At 40.1% G+C, this 20771-nt stretch overlaps 1 protein-coding gene and 1 pseudogene across 1 annotated transcript; both read right to left on the bottom strand.

Moving 5' to 3' along the window:
- Positions 1-552: 552 nt before the first annotated feature.
- On the bottom strand, positions 553-19155 carry unc119a (unc-119 homolog a (C. elegans)). Its single transcript, XM_058413657.1, has 5 exons — positions 18710-19155; positions 5671-5784; positions 5408-5510; positions 2071-2243; positions 553-815 (listed from the first exon to the last, which is right to left on the bottom strand). The coding sequence occupies exons 1-5, from the start codon at positions 18822-18824 to the stop codon at positions 703-705; spliced, it is 618 nt and encodes a 205-aa protein (XP_058269640.1). The 5' UTR covers positions 18825-19155; the 3' UTR covers positions 553-702.
- LOC131368569 (U6 spliceosomal RNA) lies at positions 8263-8360 on the bottom strand (annotated as a pseudogene).
- Positions 19156-20771: the final 1616 nt, after the last annotated feature.

The raw sequence follows: 20771 nt of genomic DNA, 5'->3' as shown, positions 1-20771 counted from the left end.
TGCTTTGTGATTTAAGCCTAGTGAAAATGTCCGCTAGGTGAGAAAACGCTAGGTGAGTGAAAATAACCCATTATATCGTTCTTGTAGATCAGCCAGTATCAGTGACAGCGAGGGATTTGGACACGATGAAAACAAGGAAACGTACTTTCTGTACAGCTGTAGTCTACTGAAACCCTGTTCTCTTTCACCAAACAGAGCTAAATGGCACATTTTGTGACATTCTCTGGTTTACTTAATACCAAGTAGGTCACTCTTTTCCGTTTCATTACTGATAAGTAGCAAAAATATACTAAAAAGCTCAGAAAAAAAGCAGAAGGTATCAGTGTGTCCCTACTGAAGCGAAGAGTAACGATTTTACGTATTACACACAACACACACAAGAGCACAGACAAAAAAAACGTGTCATGCAACCTATTAATGCACATGAATGTAAACAACTATACACTCACATACATGCAGACACACACTGTGTTATAGGCAATAATCATAAAGAAACTGTTCTAGGAATAACATGATATGAGGTTCCACTTTTCAACGTAGAATTGTCTTCTCTCTCTCTCTCTCTCTCTCTCTCTCTCTCTCTCACACACACACACACACACTTTCATACAAACCCTGAGGATGGGGTGTTTTTTGCCAAACAAATATTCCAAGACTGGATTGGGAGCCTTTATGCTTCAGTCCATGTTTCTGATAAAGCTCCTATGGGCCACCGCTGTAGGAGTAATCCGCTTTATTGTGCATCACCAGTTTGTTATCCACGAAGTAGAAGCTGTCAGACTGGGTCTCATAGGGGTACTGGATCATCTCTTTCACTACGAAAACCAAGAGAACAAAACATTAGCTATCAGACATCTATGCTGACCAGCAACACATCGACATTCTGAGGTTCAATCCCTGATGTCTAACATGCAATTCATGAAAGTCCATTGTTAATGTTTCTAACTGTTACAATACACTTTTACTAATTTTGCTAAATTTTTCTAAATTTATTTTTGATTCAAGTAATTATTCCTCCCATCACTTGCTCTGGACTGGTGGTCATGACCATCCATCATGACCATGACCAGGATAAAACAGTTACTGAAGATAAATGAATGAATGGACACTTATTATTATTATTTATTATTTTTAATCAGGTTCAGAGGGATTTCTGATATGAGAAGTAGCATTAGAATTGTAACTACACTGATCAGGAATAACTTTATGACCACCTATCTAATATTGTGTCAGTCCCCCTTTTGCTGCTAAAACAGCCCTGACCCGTCCTGCACTGTGTGTTCTGACACCTTTCTATCAGAACCAGCATTAACTTCTTCAGCAGTTTGAGCAACAGTAGCTCGTCTGTTGGAACGGATCACACGGTCCAGCCTTCACTCCCTATGTGCATCAGTGAGCCTTGGCTGCCCATGACCCTGTCTCCGGTTCAACACTGTTCCTTCCTTGGACCACTTTTGATAGATACTGACCACTGCAGACCGGGAACACCCCAAAAGAGCTGGAGTTTTGGAGATGCTCTGATCCAGTCGTCTAGCCATCACAATTTGGCCCTTTGTCAAACTCGCTAAAATCAACTTTGAGGACAAAATGTTCACTTGCTGCCTAATATATCCCACCCACTAACAGGTACCATGATGAGATCATCAGTGAGATTCACTTCACCTCCCACTGCTCATAATGTTATGCCTGATCGGTGTATATTAGAATGAGCTTCCTCACAGCATAGTATAAAACAGGTTCAATAAAAAGCAGAGTGTTTACAAAAACTACTGCCACCAAAGTTACACCTTGAAACCTCGTTGAAAGCAACTTAAATAAGCTGATACAATTAACAGGGTTTCATGATTGATGTATTCTGACATTGTCACTACTGGTCAGTTTGGTAATCTGTTATACACAACTGACTTTACTGGAGGTATTCTTACACTATATTAATGAGTTGGACCCAAATCTGCCCTTTAGAAAATATTTTAGCTTTAAGATTTCTGTGAATGTCGCCTCGAGTGGCCTTTTATATGGTTAAAAAACTCTAATAGGGGTAAGCGGTGGAGCAGGTAAAGGGGCACTTACTGAGCTCCTCAGAGAGAGGAGGGAATTCGTAGATGTGCTCGCATGTGTTCTTGCTGCTGGGGATACAGAAACCAAACTCAAAGTCGAAGCTTTTCAGTAGCCGTCCTCGGAAGTAGTGCCTCTCGATCATGCGGAAGTTGTTGATGGGAATGTCTCCTACTGTAAACTCCACCCTGCAGTGGTAAAGGGGCAGGATAGTTACTCTTTAGGAAGGATTTCTCTTGGCTATGTGCTGAGACATGGGATTTTTTTTCTTTAATTAAATTAATTAAAACTAAGATTACATTATGTCATTTATTCAAGCGTTGTCCTTAGATTAGTGTTCCCCACCACTACATTCAATCTTAAACAGTATATCTCAAATGTTAGTTACTTTTTCCTGATTTGTGGAATACAGACTGGAGCTCTAAGGAATGTATTGATCAAATTGTATGACATTTAAAGACAAATAGCAGGAAGCAATCATCTTAGCCTCTTGGTCAGTTTTTGAGCTCTCTTTGGGTTTAATCAGACGAATGAACCGGTGAAGCATGACGCAATGAGCAGCCCACGTAGTAGGTTCATAACAGAGGTGGACGAAGTACACAACTTCCTTACTTGAGTGAAAGTACAAATACTACTGGTCAAACATTACAAGTAAAAGTTGTAAAGACAGATTTTTACTTAAGTAAAAGTACAGAAGTACTTGTTTTTAAAAGTACTTAAGTATCAAAAGTAAATGTCAATGCATTGTTTTATTATTGTTGCATTGTTGTATGCAATACTTACAGTACCTTTTGTAGCAACCTAGTGAATATACTGACCAGTTTGTAGTATCTGTGGAATTAAGAGCTTTTAGAATGTTACAAAACCTATAGAAATTAAACAACTGAATTGACAAAAAAGACAGGTATAATCATTTTCATTTTTAATTTAACACTCCTACCACCCCCAACAAAAAAAGTACAGGTACATCTCAAAAAATTAGAATATCATGAAAAAGGTCAATATTTTTTATCACTCAGTTCAGAAAGTGAAACCCATATATTATATAGATTCATTACACAGAGTGAAATATTTCAAGCCTTTATTTCTTGAAATTGTGATGATTATGGCTTACAGATAAGGAAAACCCAAAAATCTGTGTCTCAGAAAATTAGAATATTACATAAGATCAATAAAAAAGGATATTTCAAAGAGAAATGTCAGACTTCTGAGAAGTATGTTCGTTTCTATGCACTCAATACTTGGTTACGTCTCCTTTTGCATCAATGCATGGCATGGAGGCAATCAGCCTGTGGCACTGCTCAGGTGTAATGGAAGCCCAGGTTGCTTTGATAGCAGCCTTCAGGTCATCTGCATTGTTGGGTCTGGTGTCTCTCATCTTCCTCTTGACAATACCCCATAGATTCTCTATGGGGTTCAGGTCAGGCGAGTTTGCTGGCCAATCAAGCACAGTAACACCATGGTCATTGAACCAGCTTATGGTACCTTTAGCAGTGTGGGCAGGTGCCAAGTCCTGCTGGAAAATAAAATCAGAATCTCCATAAAGCTTGTTAGCAGAAGGAAGCATGAAGTGCTCTAAGATTTCCTGGTAGATGGCTGTGTTGACTGTGGACTTCAGAAAACACAGTGGACCAACACCAGCAGATGACATGACAGCTCAAATCACTGACTGGACACTTCACACTGGACTTCAAGCAACATGGATTCTGTGCCTCTCCACTCTTACTCCAGACTCTGGGACGTTGATTTCCAAATGAAATGCAAAACTTACTTTCATCTGAAAAGAGGACTTTGGACCACTGAGCAACAGTCCAGTTCTTTTTCTCCACAGCCCAGGTAAGATGCTTCTGATGTAGTCTCTGGTTCAGGAGTGGCTTGACACGAGGAATGCGACATTTGTAGGCCATGTCTAGGATTCGTCTGAAGCTCCCCCAAATTCTTGAATGGATTTTGCCTGACAATCCTCTCAAGGCTGCAGTTATCCCTTTTGCTGGTGCACCTTCTCCTACCACACTTTTTCCTTCCACTCAACTTTCTATGAATATGCTTGGATACAGCACTCTGTGAACAACCAGCTTCTTTAGCAATTACCTTTTGTGGCTTACCCTCCTTGTGGAGGGTGTCAATGACTGTCTTCTGGACAACTGTCAAGTCAGCAGTCTTCCCCATGATTGTGTAGCCTACTGACCCAGACTGAGAGACCATTTAAAAGCTCAGGAAACCTTTGCAGGTGTTTTGAGGTAATTAGCTGATTAGGATGTGACACCATGACTTTCCAGTATTGAACTTTTTCACAATATTCTAATTCTCTGAGACACAGAATTTTGGGTTTTCCTTGTCTGTAAGCCATAATCATCACAATTTCAAGAAATAAAGGCTTGAAATATTTCACTCTATGTGTAATGAATCTATATAATATATGGGTTTCACTTTCTGAACTGAGCGACAAAAAATATTGACCTTTTTCCTTATATTCTAAATTTTGAGATGTACCTGTACACATCTATGTGTATCCACTCATGTACATTTCAATCAAATGGTCTGTAAATGAAGACTGGTCAGAAAAAAAAAAAATCTAACCTGCTTTAAAACCCAGCTACACAACTGTAGCTGTACAACCACCCAACAGCAACACTGCTTTAACAAAGAGTTATATATATTTCCACAATTCATTTACACCGTTTTAATATGCTTTTACACCATTGTCCAGGCTCCTCCCTCCTGTGTGCAATGCGTTGTGGGCAATATTACCCGTTAGAGTGTGCATTGTTCTGCACTTTGAATTTCTACAGGAAGTAGTAGACCATCCAGGAATTTTTGGAATACTCTTTTCAGTATACTACGATTTGGGGCATACTAATTCTATTTTTGAATACTATTTAGGACACATAGTATGACAATTTGGACACAGCATACGTTTTTGTGTGTTAACTAACATCATTACCAGTGCGTTGGTGGTGTATAATATACAAAGCATATATTCGTCCATTTTGTCAGCAATTGATCAACTGAGTTAAAAAACTTATGGAAAACCACTGAACTTTACAACACGTGACACTACAAGAGTGAAAAAAAAAAAGTCATCCTATGATTAATGTAACTACTTTCTACTCAATGACCATGACAGAAATGTAGTGGAGTAAAAAGTAGAGTATTTATCTTTCAAATGTAGTGAAGTTAAAGTAAAAAGTATCCAGAAAAAATAATACTCAAGTAAAGTACAGATACTCAAAAAGTGTACTTAAGTACAGTACTCAAGTAAATGTACTTCTTTACTGTCCACCTCTGGTTCATAATAGGGTCATCTAGAACCATTGTGCTCCGATTATACATTTCTGTTCCCCGTACTTACGTAGCTCCGACTTGTCGTAGTCGCAAAAAGGCTGGAGTGAACTGGTAACGTACAAAGCGCCCGGCGTTGGGGTCAAGGTCCTTTCTTCTGTCCTCTGCGCTTTCTGTGTAGCACAAAAGAGGTGATATTACAGCCTGTGATTCTAAAGTATGCCTCTTAAGCACTGTATATAAATGGAAATCAGAGCAAGCCTTTCACAGTGTCTAGGTCTTGTGCCTAGAATGAGGAGCTGGATGGAGGTGGGGGTCATGGTGAGGACTCACCCAGAGTAGGAGGCTTAGTGATCTCGAAAAGAACCGCCCCTGTCTCCATGTCGCGGATCTTGAACCTGGTGAACTCGATCTTGTAGACGTTATCCTCTGGACTACACAGGTAATCTGAAGATATAAGGAGTTTCATTCAATAGTGTTACATGAAATATTTCAAGTCATTAATAGCAGAGTTTTGTCAAGTGTTAGCATGCAGCACTATGTAACACTGGGCCTTGTGTCACATAATCTGTTGTGATGATGCCTTAATAATGTTAATAGTATCTGGCTAGTGTGACTGTTCACCAGGATAAAAAGGTTCGAGTTGATTTTATAGCATAACGTTTGAATTCTCTAACCCGATTGGTCAGATGGACTAATCTGTTTGCACAGTAACACAACAAGCTGCGTTTTTATTGAAGAGGATGAATCTTCATACCTGCTATAACCTAAGAGATAACAGGAACCAACTTGTTTCATGGATGCTCCACATCATTAAATGCAGTGCTTGAATACATTAACTACAAGCCCTCAAAGGTACTTTGGATTTTCTTTACACACTTAAAAAACTGTTTATCAAAAGAGGTTCTACTTCGAACCCTGCAAAGGAGAAAAGAGCAGTTTAGAGAACATTTTGTTCTAGGATTATATGTTTCACGTTATATGAGCCATGACTCTCTTCAACAATGGGTCAAAATCAGTGCTATCAGATACTACTCTCAGAAAAACAGTTCCTTAAAAGGTTCTGCTTTGTTTGCCAGCACCAATGGCTATTTTCATGGCAGAACCAATGTAAAGGAAGATATTTCATTAGTTCCTATAATAATTATAACAACAAAATCTCACAGTACCTCAACTGTGCAGCTATATGAGGTCCTTCGGTCATTCCCTTTAATACCCGGTAACTACTTCAGGATGTTCCTTGGTGAGACATTTTGGAAGATGCCTAAATTTGTATTTTCTGAGTAAAAGTACTGTTAAGAGCATAACAGACCATTAATATACACTATATTGCCAAAAGTATTCGCTCACCCATCCAAATAATCAGAATCAGGTGTTCCAATCACTTCCATGGCCACAGGTGTATAAAATCAAGCACCTAGGCATGCAGACTGTTTTTACAAACATTTGTGAAAGAATGGGTCGCTCTCAGGAGCTCAGTGAATTCCAGCGTGGAACTGTGATAGGATGCCACCTGTGCAACAAATCCAGTCGTGAAATTTCCTCGCTCCTAAATATCCCACAGTCAACTGTCAGCTGTATTATAAGAACGTGGAAGTGTTTGGGAACGACAGCAACTCAGCCATGAAGTGGTAGGCCACGTAAACTGACGGAGCGGGGTCAGCGGATGCTGAGGCGCATAGTGCGAAGAGGTCGCCAACTTTCTGCAGAGTCAATCGCTACAGACCTCCAAACTTCATGTGGCCTTCAGATTAGCTCAAGAACAGTGCGCAGAGAGCTTCATGGAATGGGTTTCCATGGCCGAGCAGCTGCATCCAAGCCATACATCACCAAGTGCAATGCAAAGCATCGGATGCAGTGGTGTAAAGCACGCCGCCACTGGACTCTAGAGCAGTGGAGACGCGTTCTCTGGAGTGACGAATCGCGCTTCTCCATCTGGCAATCTGATGGACGAGTCTGGGTTTGGCGGTTGCCAGGAGAACGGTACTTGTCTGACTGCATTGTGCCAAGTGTAAAGTTTGGTGGAGGGGGGATTATGGTGTGGGGTTGTTTTTCAGGAGCTGGGCTTGGCCCCTTAGTTCCAGTGAAAGGAACTCTGAATGCTTCAGCATACCAAGACATTTTGGACAATTCCATGCTCCCAACTTTGTGGGAACAGTTTGGAGCTGGCCCCTTCCTCTTCCAACATGACTGTGCACCAGTGACCAAAGCAAGGTCCATAAAGACATGGATGACAGAGTCTGGTGTGGAGGAACTTGACTGACCTCAACCTGATAGAACACCTTTGGGATGAATTAGAGTGGAGACTGAGAGCCAGACCTTCTCGTCCAACATCGGTGTGTGACCTCACAAATGCGCTTCTGGAAGAATGGTCAAAAATTCCCATAAACACACTCCTAAACCTTGTAGACAGCCTTCCCAGAAGAGTTGAAGCTGTTATAGCTGCAAAGGGTGGACCGACGTCATATTGAACCTTATGGATTAGGAATGGGATGTCACTTAAGTTCATATGCGAGTCAAGGCAGGTGAGCGAACACTTTTGGCAATATAGTGTATGTTTAACGGTCATTCTTGTTTTACAGGGGATTACATGTTGGGGGTTCTTCTCCAGTTAGTAGGAAACAAAGTTTGTGAAGACTTCTGTTTAAGACCCTTAACTGAAATACTGTTGTAGTACTCCACATACACAACAGTCAACTCTAACCTATCAACCAAAAGAACCTTTAATGGTATTATATAAATATTTTTTCAATAATATCCTAGGTGAGGAAGTTGGGGTCAGAGTGCAGGGCATGATACAGTGCTCCTTGAGCAGAGAGGGCCTTGCTTAAGGGCCCCAATGCCCTCAGTGGCAACTTGTTGGTGCATGGGCTCAAACCTCGATCTGATCAACAACAACCCAGAGCCTTAATCACCACTGCCATTAAAAATGTGATAACGCTTCATAATTGTCATTCTTGCACAGCGGCCATGCTAATCTTCCATGCATCTTTCCAGTTTTAGTATATCTGCTGCCACAGCAAGCGCCAAAGTTCAAAGAGTGCAGAGTTTAATGTGTGACAATAAGGAACAGATTGGAATGTAGAATGGAGTGTGTTTCCCATGTGGTCACTGGGCTCTCTGGTTCTCCCACTGCCCCAAAAACAGTTTGTAAATGATTGTGTAGATGGTGCCATGCAATGGACTAGAATCCCATTCAGGGTGTATCCACACTACAGGTCCAGTGTTCCTGTTGTAGACACAGATACATCAAGATGGTGTCATGTGATCTCTACAAGTAATTGAAAATATTACACTTGTGCTATATATTGAGCATTGCTCCTTACTCCTCATATCAGAATGCTAAAACAAAGTCAGGAAAATGACAGTGAACAAAGAGGGGACATATTTTGATGTGCCAGACTCCCAGGACACGTGTGTCTGCTCTGCCTTAAAGGCTGAATTACATCTAAGAAGCTTATATTCTTCACATGGGTCAGATAGGGGGATGCTAGAAATAGCACACTCTTAGCAGGAAAGTGATGTTCAGATATGTTTTGAGACATTTCTATGCGCCGCAATGTCCCCAAGTCGAGACCTACACTTTTATTTTAAGTGCTAGATACGGATGAACGCAGAGCGAGTGATTGAGGAATTTGCAGTGTAATGACCCCTGGCCACATTGCAGTAAATGAGATTCCAATGGCACAGTAATAGAATTTATCAAACCCACTGCTTCCATTATCCTCTCCAAGAAAAACAGGCTTAATACCATTACTTGATATATAAGGCTTACTGCCTTTTGAGTAAGCTGGGTAGAAAAAAGAAGGAACCAAACAAGCTAAATATAACTAGCATTAACTTGCCTGTCTAAACGAGCTTTAACCTCTTTAATTGCTGTAATTAACACAGTGTGTACTATATGATGCACACTAAAAAAGAAGCGGTTACAAAGTGCTTAGTACTCATTTAAAACCATGCATTTACACTGACTATAGCAACAACGTATTCTGATACAGCTCAAGCAAAAGGAGAAGCTAAAACCGAAACTTTTTTTTTCCACCAGCCTCCATCGTTTCATAAGGTTTCAACCTTGCATTAGCAGATGCTGATTCTGTAGCAAAAGCTGCGTGTGGTGCAAGCAAACATGTGCTTCATCCAGCTGCATCTCTTCAAACATCTGCTCAGGCTGAGTCACACTGAGAGGAAGGCTTATCGACCCTCTTCTGCATACATGCGCTCAGGTGTGGCCAGTTTTGCTCTCTCCAGACTTTCAGCCAAGAATGGCTAAGGTATTGGCAAGATTTTACTTCTGTGTCACTCTGGAACCTTTTAGTAAAGAATATTAAACAAGAAATATAGCCAGGGATTTATAATATCGTTTAAACGATTTGACATTATTACTATTTATTGCTAGAAGCCTGGAATTGTTTGTTCAATGATTCGAAGGTGTTTAGAAATATGACCGTCACAATAATATCCTTCTCTTAGGACACTGACCATTCCCTAATCCGTGATTTTGTCTGGAATGTCACCGCAAACCGGTTTGGGTTCTGTGGCTGACAAATCCCAGGATTTTAAAGCTGTACAGACTGTAGAAATAAACCTAATTAGTACATATTTGTCTAAAGCGCTGAAGATTGTTGTGTTATAAAGCAAATCGGCCTGCTGTGCTCATTAGGAGCTCTGTTGATTTTCATGACTGGAGGAGTCCCCGACTGTAAACAGTCTGAAATCCCACGCTATAAAGAACTAAACCGTATCAGTCTCGGTAATTATAATCAGTAATGTTCAGGGAGTTGTACCAGTGCAACAGCGTAATCTGTCACATAACTGAAGACGTAAAATGTTAGAATGAAGTCATATTGTGGTTAAGATTTCAAAATGTCTTATTCTGTAAAGTGTGTGATAACGAAACCCAACCACAAGCTCAACAAATCAAACTGAACAAATTTCCCTATCTAAGGCTTGTGGATTTGGTCTTAACGAACACGCTTGCAAATCGCCTCATCATCAATATCCATGACAACTGTTATGGGCATGACATTGTTTCTATGGCAACTGAGGCTTTTCATCAAGCCTCTGAGCAGCTGCCTTACACGATAAGACAGAGTGATTTATTTCCTCTGGAGATGATTTGTGGAGGAACAATTAGCTTGTTCATTATTCATCTTTCAAATGCTGCTCTTAAGTGTTTGTCTTTATCTTGAGGAGATTCACAAAAAACTGAAGCCCAGTCCAGAAGGACAAACTAGGAAGAAAAAACCTCAGCAAGCATTAAATTATAAGAGACATAGGATATATCCGGTGTGGCTCCTACACATTTGCTCCGTTTTCCATTAGTGAATTCAGACCTTGTTGAAAATGAATTACGTGACACCACATGGGTCACAATATATGTAGACTATTTTCACCGTTCTAGCTGTATTATAAGGCGATCCGGAGTCTAAAACATCTGTCTAGCCAGTATTCATGAAATTCTTATACTTCTCCAGGATTTCGTGATTGTTGCAGCCAAAAAAATGTCGATTTTACTGCGGCTTTTTTCAAACTTGTGAGGTGTTTTTATCCCCCCCAGAAACCTTTGTGAATTGGTGAAACCACAAGCACAGGTTCACAAGTTCTTTTAAACTCCTACCAGTGAAGATACACATGTAATTACTTTCTATAAATCGCTGTACTCATGTTCGATGCACATAAATCAAAGACGGCTTTGGTTGAATGCATGCTGTGATAACGTGACACAAGGCCTAAATCTGCAGAAAATTCGAATACATTACAAGCTCCACAAAATATCGTAGGATTTGCTTGACTTTTCATTCATTTCTTCAGTCAGAAAATAGAGAAACCCTGGCAGACTGATAATTAGATCAAATTTGAAGTTTAACCCTTATGTACTGTTGGGGATGTTTTCATCCACCAGGGTTCATTTTTCACTCTTAATTTGGCCATAACTTTTACTGTATTTCAGGAAATGGAAAGATTTTTGGTGACAAACCTTATTTTGACATACATTTTGGACATTTTCATAGATTTAAAAATTTTCAATAGGTCAGTAACACACTGTGGGCAAATTAACTACCCTTATGTTATGTTCGGGATGAAAACAGGCACTAAATAAACTAAATTTAAATCTGATGTTGCACAAAAATGAACAGTGCATTAAAATCAATGTTGTTGCTAATCTCTGACCTCTAATCTCCAAGGCTTTGATAAAAGGTAAACAAAATCCAGTCCACAATCACTTTTTATATTGAAAATAAATCATTTTGTGTGTGATTGTTCCCCAAATCAGTGACATTGCTTATGAAATATGAGTTTTTAAAAATATTTATTAAGTTGATTAACAGATTTAAGCAAAAAAAGTTGGAAAAATATTTCTCTGATATATTTTAGTAGATGTTTTCATCCCAAACAGCCGGACAGGGCAGTGCACAAGGATTAAATATGTTTTACCTATATATAATACCTATATATAATATTTATTTAATTGAATATAAACACCTGTATATCTAACCTGGACACATGAAAACCTAATGATAATAGACACTAGGTTTAAAAATATATATATTTTGGCATTACACACATTTCCTGAGAAATAAATCATAATCAAGTTTATTCCCACTGAAGATGGATTTAATCATTTTCATGAGGAATTGACTTTATTTTTTTAGATTTACTTTATCACACACAAGACAGATCTTCCGGTAACTTAGACACTATTAGTTTTTCTAGGCAAACGGTTGTCCTTGCAAAGCGACCATCCTGTGCTGCCTCGATGTGCCCTGTACAGACAGAATGAGGTAAGATGCGAGACATCTTGGTACTTATTACTGTCTGGCTGGCCCTCAGATGCTGACAGCAGCCACACTTCATTTCCTCTAATACAGTCACCTAGCAACATGCCTTCTGATACCAGTCCAAGTTAAGTGTCTGCTTTTATAGCCACCTGTATGTTCCAGGTAAACAAAGGAAACTATGAGCTGAACAAAAGTCGCCATTTACATATGCTATATATTATCCAACCAGCCGTTCTGCCAAAAAGAGGAATTAGACCACGGTTGGTGCTTTCCTCTATTGGCTTCTAATACATTTTAGGATTCTGTTTAAGGTGTTAATAAGTGTTTTTCCTGAAATGGTACATCACAATTTGGCTACATGCTCTAGATCACCTCATGAACCTGATTCTGTGGGTTCTAACGCTCATTTACGTGATCTTAAAATCTACATTTTGTACCAAATGTTTATTTTACACACATTTCTATGATAAAGCACTTAATTATGAAAATTGCAGACAACATATTTTTTCATAAAAGCTCACCTAAATGTCTTCAAGCAACAAGAATTTCCTTATATGGTCCACCTCTAATTCTCTGTTCCTGGATATCTTCTGTACTCTTTCCTTATCGCAATACTGATGATCTTTCAAGACACATGCTTCTTCTTCTACTTGAACTGAAATTAATATTTTTTTCATTCATTAGCTTTGGGGGAACTTCATGTTTGATTTGGCATAAGCACCAGATAAAAAGACAGCAAAAGATACCGTCTCTTTCTCTGCTTACCTGCTAAGTGTCAAGCTTTTATTACAGACATTTTACTACAATAAATAAAATAAAGAAGCATGCGTAATTAATCGCAAGCTCCGATTCGAATCAAAGCAGTCTGTGTTTTCCAGACAGGTGGTTTTAAAATGATCGTGATCTAACCATTTGTTCTGATCACATTTCACCCAGAGCTGTCAAAATGATTTACCAGTGTGAAATAAAAGAATGTGGCATTGGTTTAATCAAAGTGGTTATGTAAAAACAAACTGCAAGTCTCACTCTGTTCATGACTCAGTCAGCCACACCGGAGGCAGGATTTACATCTACATTTGCATTTACTGCATTTGGCAGATGCTCTTATCTAAAGCGACTTACAGAAGTGTTGTGAAATTTTCTATCAATGAAGACATCGATACTGGTTCATCATGGACTAAGAATACCATCAGTCTAAAAACAAATGCACAGATATTTTTATGTGCTAGTTGAGGAAGAGGTATTCTTTAGATTCTTTAGCTCCACAAAGGGATGGTGTGAGTGCAGATTTTCATTTCAATCAAGCAGGCGCTACACCTGATTCCACCTTTTTAATCAACTGATTTTGGCTTTCAGTAGACTCAGGTGTGGGTTCTGCTTGGTTGGAATGAAAACCTGCACCCACACAGGCCTTTCTGGATATGATTAGACATCCCTGACCTAAAGACACCCTTGCTTTAGGTCAGGGGTGTCAAGTCTTATCCGCAAAGGGCTGGTGCGGGTGCAGGTTTTCATTCCAACTGAGCAGAAGCCACACCTGAGACTACTGAAAGCCAAAATCGGTTGATTAGCCAGTTGGAATCAGGTGTAGCTTCTGCTTGGTTGGAATGGAAACCTGCACCCACACCGGTCCTTTCCGGATAAGATCGGACACCCCTGCTTTAGGTATTCTTCACACAGTCACACATGATTGCATCATGATGATGCATGCATACAAAAATGTCAGCGCTACACCACAAGCGGCTGTCATAAATGACATTTCCATGCACTTAGCCAAAAAACAAAACACAGGGTGTACTGTTATAAAAAAAAAAATAAAAAAAATAAAAAAATCCATGATTGGGTGGCGTGATACAGTTTGCTAAGGATTATGCTTTTTCATTGATTTATGAAAGACACATCAACCATTTACAATTAAAGTTATAGAACAAACGTAAGACAACTTATACCCCATTCCCTCAACACCCTTTTTTTCTTTGCTGAAGTTAAGAAAACTAAAAAAAAAGCCTGATGCGTTACCAAGAAAGCTCTCTGCTGAAGACTTTCCCATGGCAGAAAAGTTCTGAGTCTTGGATTATACGTTAGCTGTTAATTTGATTTTTAACAATATGTTGTTATTTATTATTAGCTTTGGAATATGTGGTGTGTCCAGAATTAAGTCCCTATTAACGAGATTAATCATATCAAAATTAATGCTTTAAGAGTAACCTGTGATCTGCATTACAGACAGAACCACAGATTCAGTCTTCTAGCTAATTATCCAACACCTTCTGACCAATCAGGTTTGAGAATTCAGCAGAGCTGGGGTATGAGTAAAACTGAGTGTTAAACAATGATTTAATCAATCAAAGCATAAAATTCAAGGCGGTTCTAAAGGAATAGAAATTACAAAATGTATATTCTAGATATATGCTAAACATGCTATAGAAACTATACCATCTAGACAACAGGTCAAATCATTCAAGTGAGCACACTGATTGTTGAGCAATCACAGAATAAAAGCCTCTAGTGCCTCAAGCTCATTCCCATTGATCAATCTGTGTTAATCTGTAAATCTGAGCTGTAAGGACTGGGGCCAGTACCTGCACCTCTTATAAAAGAGAACAGAGGAGATCAGATAATGAAGAATACATGACTTGAGGAGTTCCATGCCAGCTAAGAAGACAGGATGATGAGGTACCGCAGATACGAAACCATCAATCTGCCGTAAGTCAAGCAGTTTAGCACTTGTCAGTTGAACTAAAGTCAGTTGTGTCAATGCGCTGCAAAGGTTATACAAGCTACTTTTGTTCTAGTAGCATATGAATTCTGTCTTTAATGCTTTAAAGGGTTTCTTGAAGCTTCTATGGATGAGTAAGAGGAATAGCTTCTTAAAGGGGTTTTACTTGCACGTTTTACTTGCAAACTCAAGCACATTTCACTTTTTACTGATCTAGCACACCTACTTCAACTCAGAAAGGGCTGTTAATTACCTGATTTCACTGAAGTTAAAGCAAGGTAAGTGCTAAAAATGTGCAAGACATGGGGTTCTCCAGGTCCAGGTTTGGGACCTGTGTTTTACGGTGCTAGAGGCCACAAATTTTCTAAGCGTGTACTAATAAAACAGCGCTGAAGCATTGCTTATGCTAGATTTTTTAGTGGTAATGTGGTGAACTCATGAGCTGCAGGTTTGACCTACAGGAAGGAAAGACTTCAATCACGTTTCTCATGAGGGTAAAACATTCATTGCCTGCTTCAATGTGGTGAAAAGCAACAGAACAGATTCTCACAGTCTGATCCTGAAAGAGATATAAAACTTCAACACTACACTGCTAGAGACATTAAGCTATTACAAAGTCATCTTAATCAAATGGATAGGAAAATATACGGGTTTGGCATATGCTTTCATCGAAAGAAACCTTTAAGCAAAGCAAATGAGGCGAAATCCAAAAGACTTTGAAGGTTTCAACAGTGACTCCGTGGCTACTCTGACAACCGTCGCTAGCACAGAAACATTAATTGAAGCTGGCAATGACACATTGTACATTCATTAAGAAGAAAAATGCTGAATAAAATCTTCCATTAGAATTGGTTGATTGGAGTTTGGGGTCACTGTCCTGGCATGACTTGTGTCCACTTGTTGCTTTTTGAAGAAAGAGTCACTGCAAATCAATTCAAAGTTCTGACAGTATACAGTACATACAGTACAATTAAAACATTTGCATCCTGATGGGAATAGTCATGCCCGGGATGACCACACCCCCATCCCTAGGGGTCACTGAATGGTTTGATGAGAATGGAAATAACATGCATGGTATATTATGTCCTTCACAGACACTAGAACCCAATCTGATTGAAAGCTAGACAGCACTCCCCATTACCATCATCAATACTCTTGTAGGGTCGATGCACAGCGCTGTGATGACTCTACACCTTACTAAAGATGCTTTTTAATTGGTCACCCATTTTAGATTATATAATATGTGCATGTGGTGCACCTTAACGACAGCCATGCACAACATTTTCCATAGTATATGCATAGACACCAAGACCTGGTCCTCTGGTGGCCAGTATGTTGCTCTGACTATGAAACTAACAACACAACACTGAGCATAGGTCAAACGATATGCGATATGAATTTCTGTTCTGTGTTTTGGAGTTAATAAAGTGGAGTTGACACAGATAACACAGATACAAACATTCTACATCTACTGAAAGAACTATATAGAAGAACTATATAGAAGCACCAGGCAGTGCACGCCAAGTTGCCACTGTTGGGCCCTTGAGCAAGGCCCTTAACCCTCTCTGCTCCAGGGGCGCTGTATCATGGCTGACCCTTCGCTCTGACCCCAACCTCCAAGGATGGGATATGCGAAGAAAGAATTTCACTGTGCTGTAATGTATTTCTATTTCTAAAAAGGTCATCACAATATTTATACAGCAATTAAATATGAGGCTTTTGAGAGATTTATATCTGTAGCATCATAAAGGATAGACGGAGATCTGTTTGTATGGCAAGAAAGATGAACTGATTTTGTGCTCAGTCTAATCCTGATCTTCTAAGCGGCTCGTTACTCAGATGCTGAGCCTTGGAATTTAGACGTACAAATTCTTTAATCAAACTTGGGCCAAAAGCCACCTCCTATAAAACTTCAGTCATGTAGCTTCATTGCTAGTTCAGTTAACATGGTTTTGACACAATGGACCATTTTACATCAAAATATTCTGCATGGCTTTGTTTACATGTCTATAAAGAAATTATGCTGAAATTAACAAATATCTGGGCACGAAAAGGATTTTTCAGGCATAACATTATGAGCACTGACAGGTGAACTGAATAACATTGATTATGGATCAGAGCCTCTGCAAAACTGTAGCTCTTGTGGGGTGTTCCCGGTCTGCAGTGGTCAGTATCTTCTATCAAATGTGGTCCAAGGAAGGAACAGTGGTGAACCGGTGACAGGGTCATGGGCGGCCAAGGCTCACTGATGCACATGGGGAGCGAAGGCTGGCCCGTGTGATCCGAACCAACAGACGAGCTACTGTTGCTCAGATTGCTGAAGAAGTTAATGCTGGTTCTGATAGAAAGGTGTCAGAATACACAGTGCATGATGGGTCAGGGCTGTTTTAGCAGCCAAAAGAGGGACCAACACAATATTAGGCAGGTGGTCATAATGTTATGCCGGGTTGGTGTAAAGTTGACAGCAAAATCTACTCTGAATAAATATCTACATTAAAGAAATGTTCATCTTTGTGAAAGGGTCACCACTACTTATTTATTATCCAAAAGACCAGTGTGAATTTAGGTCCTATTGGACTGAACACTATAGTACCAGAAATGTCAGTAAACAGTTTAGCATTTTGTAGTGTAGAAGGCGAAACAACTCTGGTAGGTTTTTTTTAGATTTGTGTTATCTGCTCAGTGCTCTGCACTGCAGGGTTGCACTGTTATTAGCTTATCTGCAGTTAAAAGTGAAACATGTCCTGTGGTTTCTTCAGTGCAATGCTGTGTGCCTTGTGGTTTAATGAGCATGTGCATGTCAAAACTAAACCCCACTGCTGTATCAAAGATTTGTAATGGCCTACTCAAAACCCTGTATACACCGATCAGGCATAATATTATGAGCACTAAGAGGTGAAGTGAGTACTGAACACTGATTATCTCATCATGGCACCTGTTATTGTGTGGGATATATTAGGCAGCAAGTGAACATTTTGTCCTCAAAGTCGGTGTGTTAGAAACAGGAAAAATGGACAAGCGTAAGGATTTGAGTGAGTTTGATATGGGCCAAATTGTGATGGCTAGACGACTGGATCAGAGCATCTCCAAAACTGCAGCTCTTGTGGGGTGTTCCCGGTCTGCAGTGGTCAGTATCTATCAAAAGTGGTCCAAGGAAGGAACAGTGGTGAACCGGCGACAGGGTCATGGGCGGCCAAGTCTCACTGATGCACGTGGGGAGTGAAGACTGGCCGGTGTGATCCGATCCAACAGATGAGCTACTGTTCTGGTTCTAATATAAAAGGTGTCAGAATACACAGTGCATGACGGGTCAGGGCTGTTTTGGCAGCAAAAGGGGGACCAACACAATATTAGTCAGGTGGTCATAATGTTATGCCTGATCGGTGTAGTAGCGTATTCTGACTTCATGTAACTTAGGTTATTTTCATCGGTCATGCCATGATTAGTATTTCTTCCTAACAGTTTTATCGCCTAAGATTTTATTTAAATTAGAGACGTAAATCCTGGACTCCATTTACCTCCATTTACCTATTTCTGGACTTATTTACCAAAGAAACTGAATATTTAAAACTAATTCATCACTCATTTCAGGATTTTTTTTTTATTATTTTAGACTGTCATTTAGGAAATTTGTAACAGAATGAGTGTTTACTAACAATAATATGATGTCATGGTCAGACCTGGAGCACTGTTTGGGTCAGATTTCTGACGTCACTTCCGTGCGGCTGTTTAAACGCTTTGTTTGTGCAAAGCGATGGCTAAAAATGGTCACACACTTAAGTGTTTATCTCTTGAAAGAAGCTTCCTAACCTGCTGCTGAACTTAACACCCCGACTCCAGGAGGGAGATTAGAGTTATTTCAGTTGCCACTTACTGTCAGTGATCCTCTGCAGGCCGAGTACATCCTCCGGCGTTATCACGGGCTTCTTCAGCAGCTCCTCGTCTGTAGTGGACGGTAGTCCTCCCTCGGCCCCCTGCTTCACTCTCATTGCCCAGTGCTTCTCCGTTTGCTGTGTGTGTGTGTGTGTGTGTGTGAGAGAGAGAGATAAAGCCGTATGGATCAGAGCATCCGCTTGATTTACTTCAATCCTCCGTCTACAGATTCAGGTTGCCAGATTGTGTTAAGTCTTCGAGTATTTGCCTGTAATCCCAAACGAACGGCAAACATTCAGAACCGACACGCTTACTAGTTGTGAGTCTACCAGCGAAACACCATGTTTACAGTCTGATGCAAATACAAATAACTTCCGTCCGAGACTGGACGTCCAATCTGGCAACACCGGCTTTTGTAACGCTAACACCGTGCATCGTCTCCTCATCCACTCATGGGATTAGTGTGGCTTTATCCCGCCCCCAAAACACTCACTGGCTTCAGTGATTGGGTGTTGATTTTCATATCACTTTGTTATTGGACGTTTTTATGATCAAGGGTGTGTGTGGAGGGGTATGTGGATCAGGTTACAATTATGGTGGATTTATGACCACTGGTTCAAACAAGTTAAGTTATATAAGGCACAAGTATTACTCTTAGTAAATATTTTAATGTTAAAAACTAGAATTTGTTTCCTCAGCACTTGTAAGCAACACTCTGACACCCCTACTGTGGTTCATACCATTTTTTGACACGAGCCTCGAGCACTTAAATCCTGCACTTTGCACCGACTGTAAAGGGAAAACAAGCAATAATTTGCTGTTGTCAAAGGAACTGTAGTGTATCACTGTACACCGATCAAGCATAACATTATGACCACCTGCCTAATATTATGTTGGTCCCCCTTTCACTGCCAAAACAGCCCTGACCCATCATGGACTTCTGTGTATTCTGACACCTTTCTATCAGAACCAGCATTAACTTCTTCGGCAATTTCAGCAACAGTAGCTCATCTGTTGGAACAATCGGAGCAAATGGGCCAGCCTTCACTCCCCACATGTATCAATGAGCCTTGACCCCCCATGACCCTGTCTCCAGTTCACCACTGTTCCTTCATTGGACCAATTTTGATAGATACTGACCACTGCAGACCGGGAACACCCCACAAGAGCTGCGGTTATGGAGATGCTCTGATCCAGTCATCCAGATATCACAGTTTGGCCCCTTGTCAAACTCGCTCAAATCCTTACGCTTGCCCATTTTTCCTGCTTCTAACACATCAACTTTGAGGACAAAATGTTCACTTGCTGCCTAATATATCCCACACAATAACAGACGCCATTATGAGGAGATAACCAGTGTTATTGACTTCACCTGTCACCATTCATAATGTTATGCCTGATCGGTGTATTATACGGAATGAAGCCTGTATAATCTTGGGGCAGAAAAGTTGGCTCACAATGCAAAAATAATCAGAACTTTTGATATGTTTACGAAATTGAAGCAAAAATACTAACAAAAACATCTTGTGCAATTCACTCTGTTATACAAGACATACAAATACAAATCAAGATGCAAAGGGTGATAATCTTACATACTTGCTAATTTCTCAGTGGTTAAAAAATTGAGCAAACGCAAACAGTAAAACATTTACAGGAAGGAAACAGGAAGTGATCAAGCATATCTGCAGCTTTTGGAAGAGCATTTGGATGCAGGTTTGCAACAGGTTATGAAAACTTACATTCATTCATTCATTCATTCATTCATTCATTCATTCATTCATTCATTCATTCATTCATTCATTCATTTTTCAGGGCTGCTGTGGATCTACAGCCTATCCCATGAACATTTTCTGTACCACTTACCCTACACAGGATCACAGGACCTAGAACCTCTACTCTGGAAACTCAAAGGCAAAGGATGGGGTGGCAACCAATTGCAGGGCACAATCACACACACACTCACACACCCATTCACACACTACACACAATTTAGAGATGTCTTTCAACTGGTGAAGTAAACCAGGGCGCCTGGAGGAAACTGGAAATGCACGGGGAGAACAGGC

Source organism: Hemibagrus wyckioides, linkage group LG17 (genome assembly GCF_019097595.1).
Source record: "Hemibagrus wyckioides isolate EC202008001 linkage group LG17, SWU_Hwy_1.0, whole genome shotgun sequence".
NCBI lineage: Eukaryota > Metazoa > Chordata > Actinopteri > Siluriformes > Bagridae > Hemibagrus > Hemibagrus wyckioides.
The sequence above is the reverse complement of the archived record's forward strand: the minus strand, read 5'-3'. Positions and strand labels throughout refer to the sequence as shown.

What these genes read in the sequence shown, in the direction of transcription:
- unc119a (XM_058413657.1), bottom strand. Translation starts at nt 18,824, where the DNA reads ATGAGAGTGAAGCAGGGGGCCGAGGGAGGACTACCGTCCACTACAGAC. An exon ending in CACTAAGCCTCCTACTCTGG is followed by an intron (nt 5,511 to 5,670) that starts GTGAGTCCTCAC and finishes TGTGCTACACAG; the next exon opens with AAAGCGCAGAGGACAGAAGA. An exon ending in CTACGACAAGTCGGAGCTAC is followed by an intron (nt 2,244 to 5,407) that starts GTAAGTACGGGG and finishes TTACCACTGCAG; the next exon opens with GGTGGAGTTTACAGTAGGAG.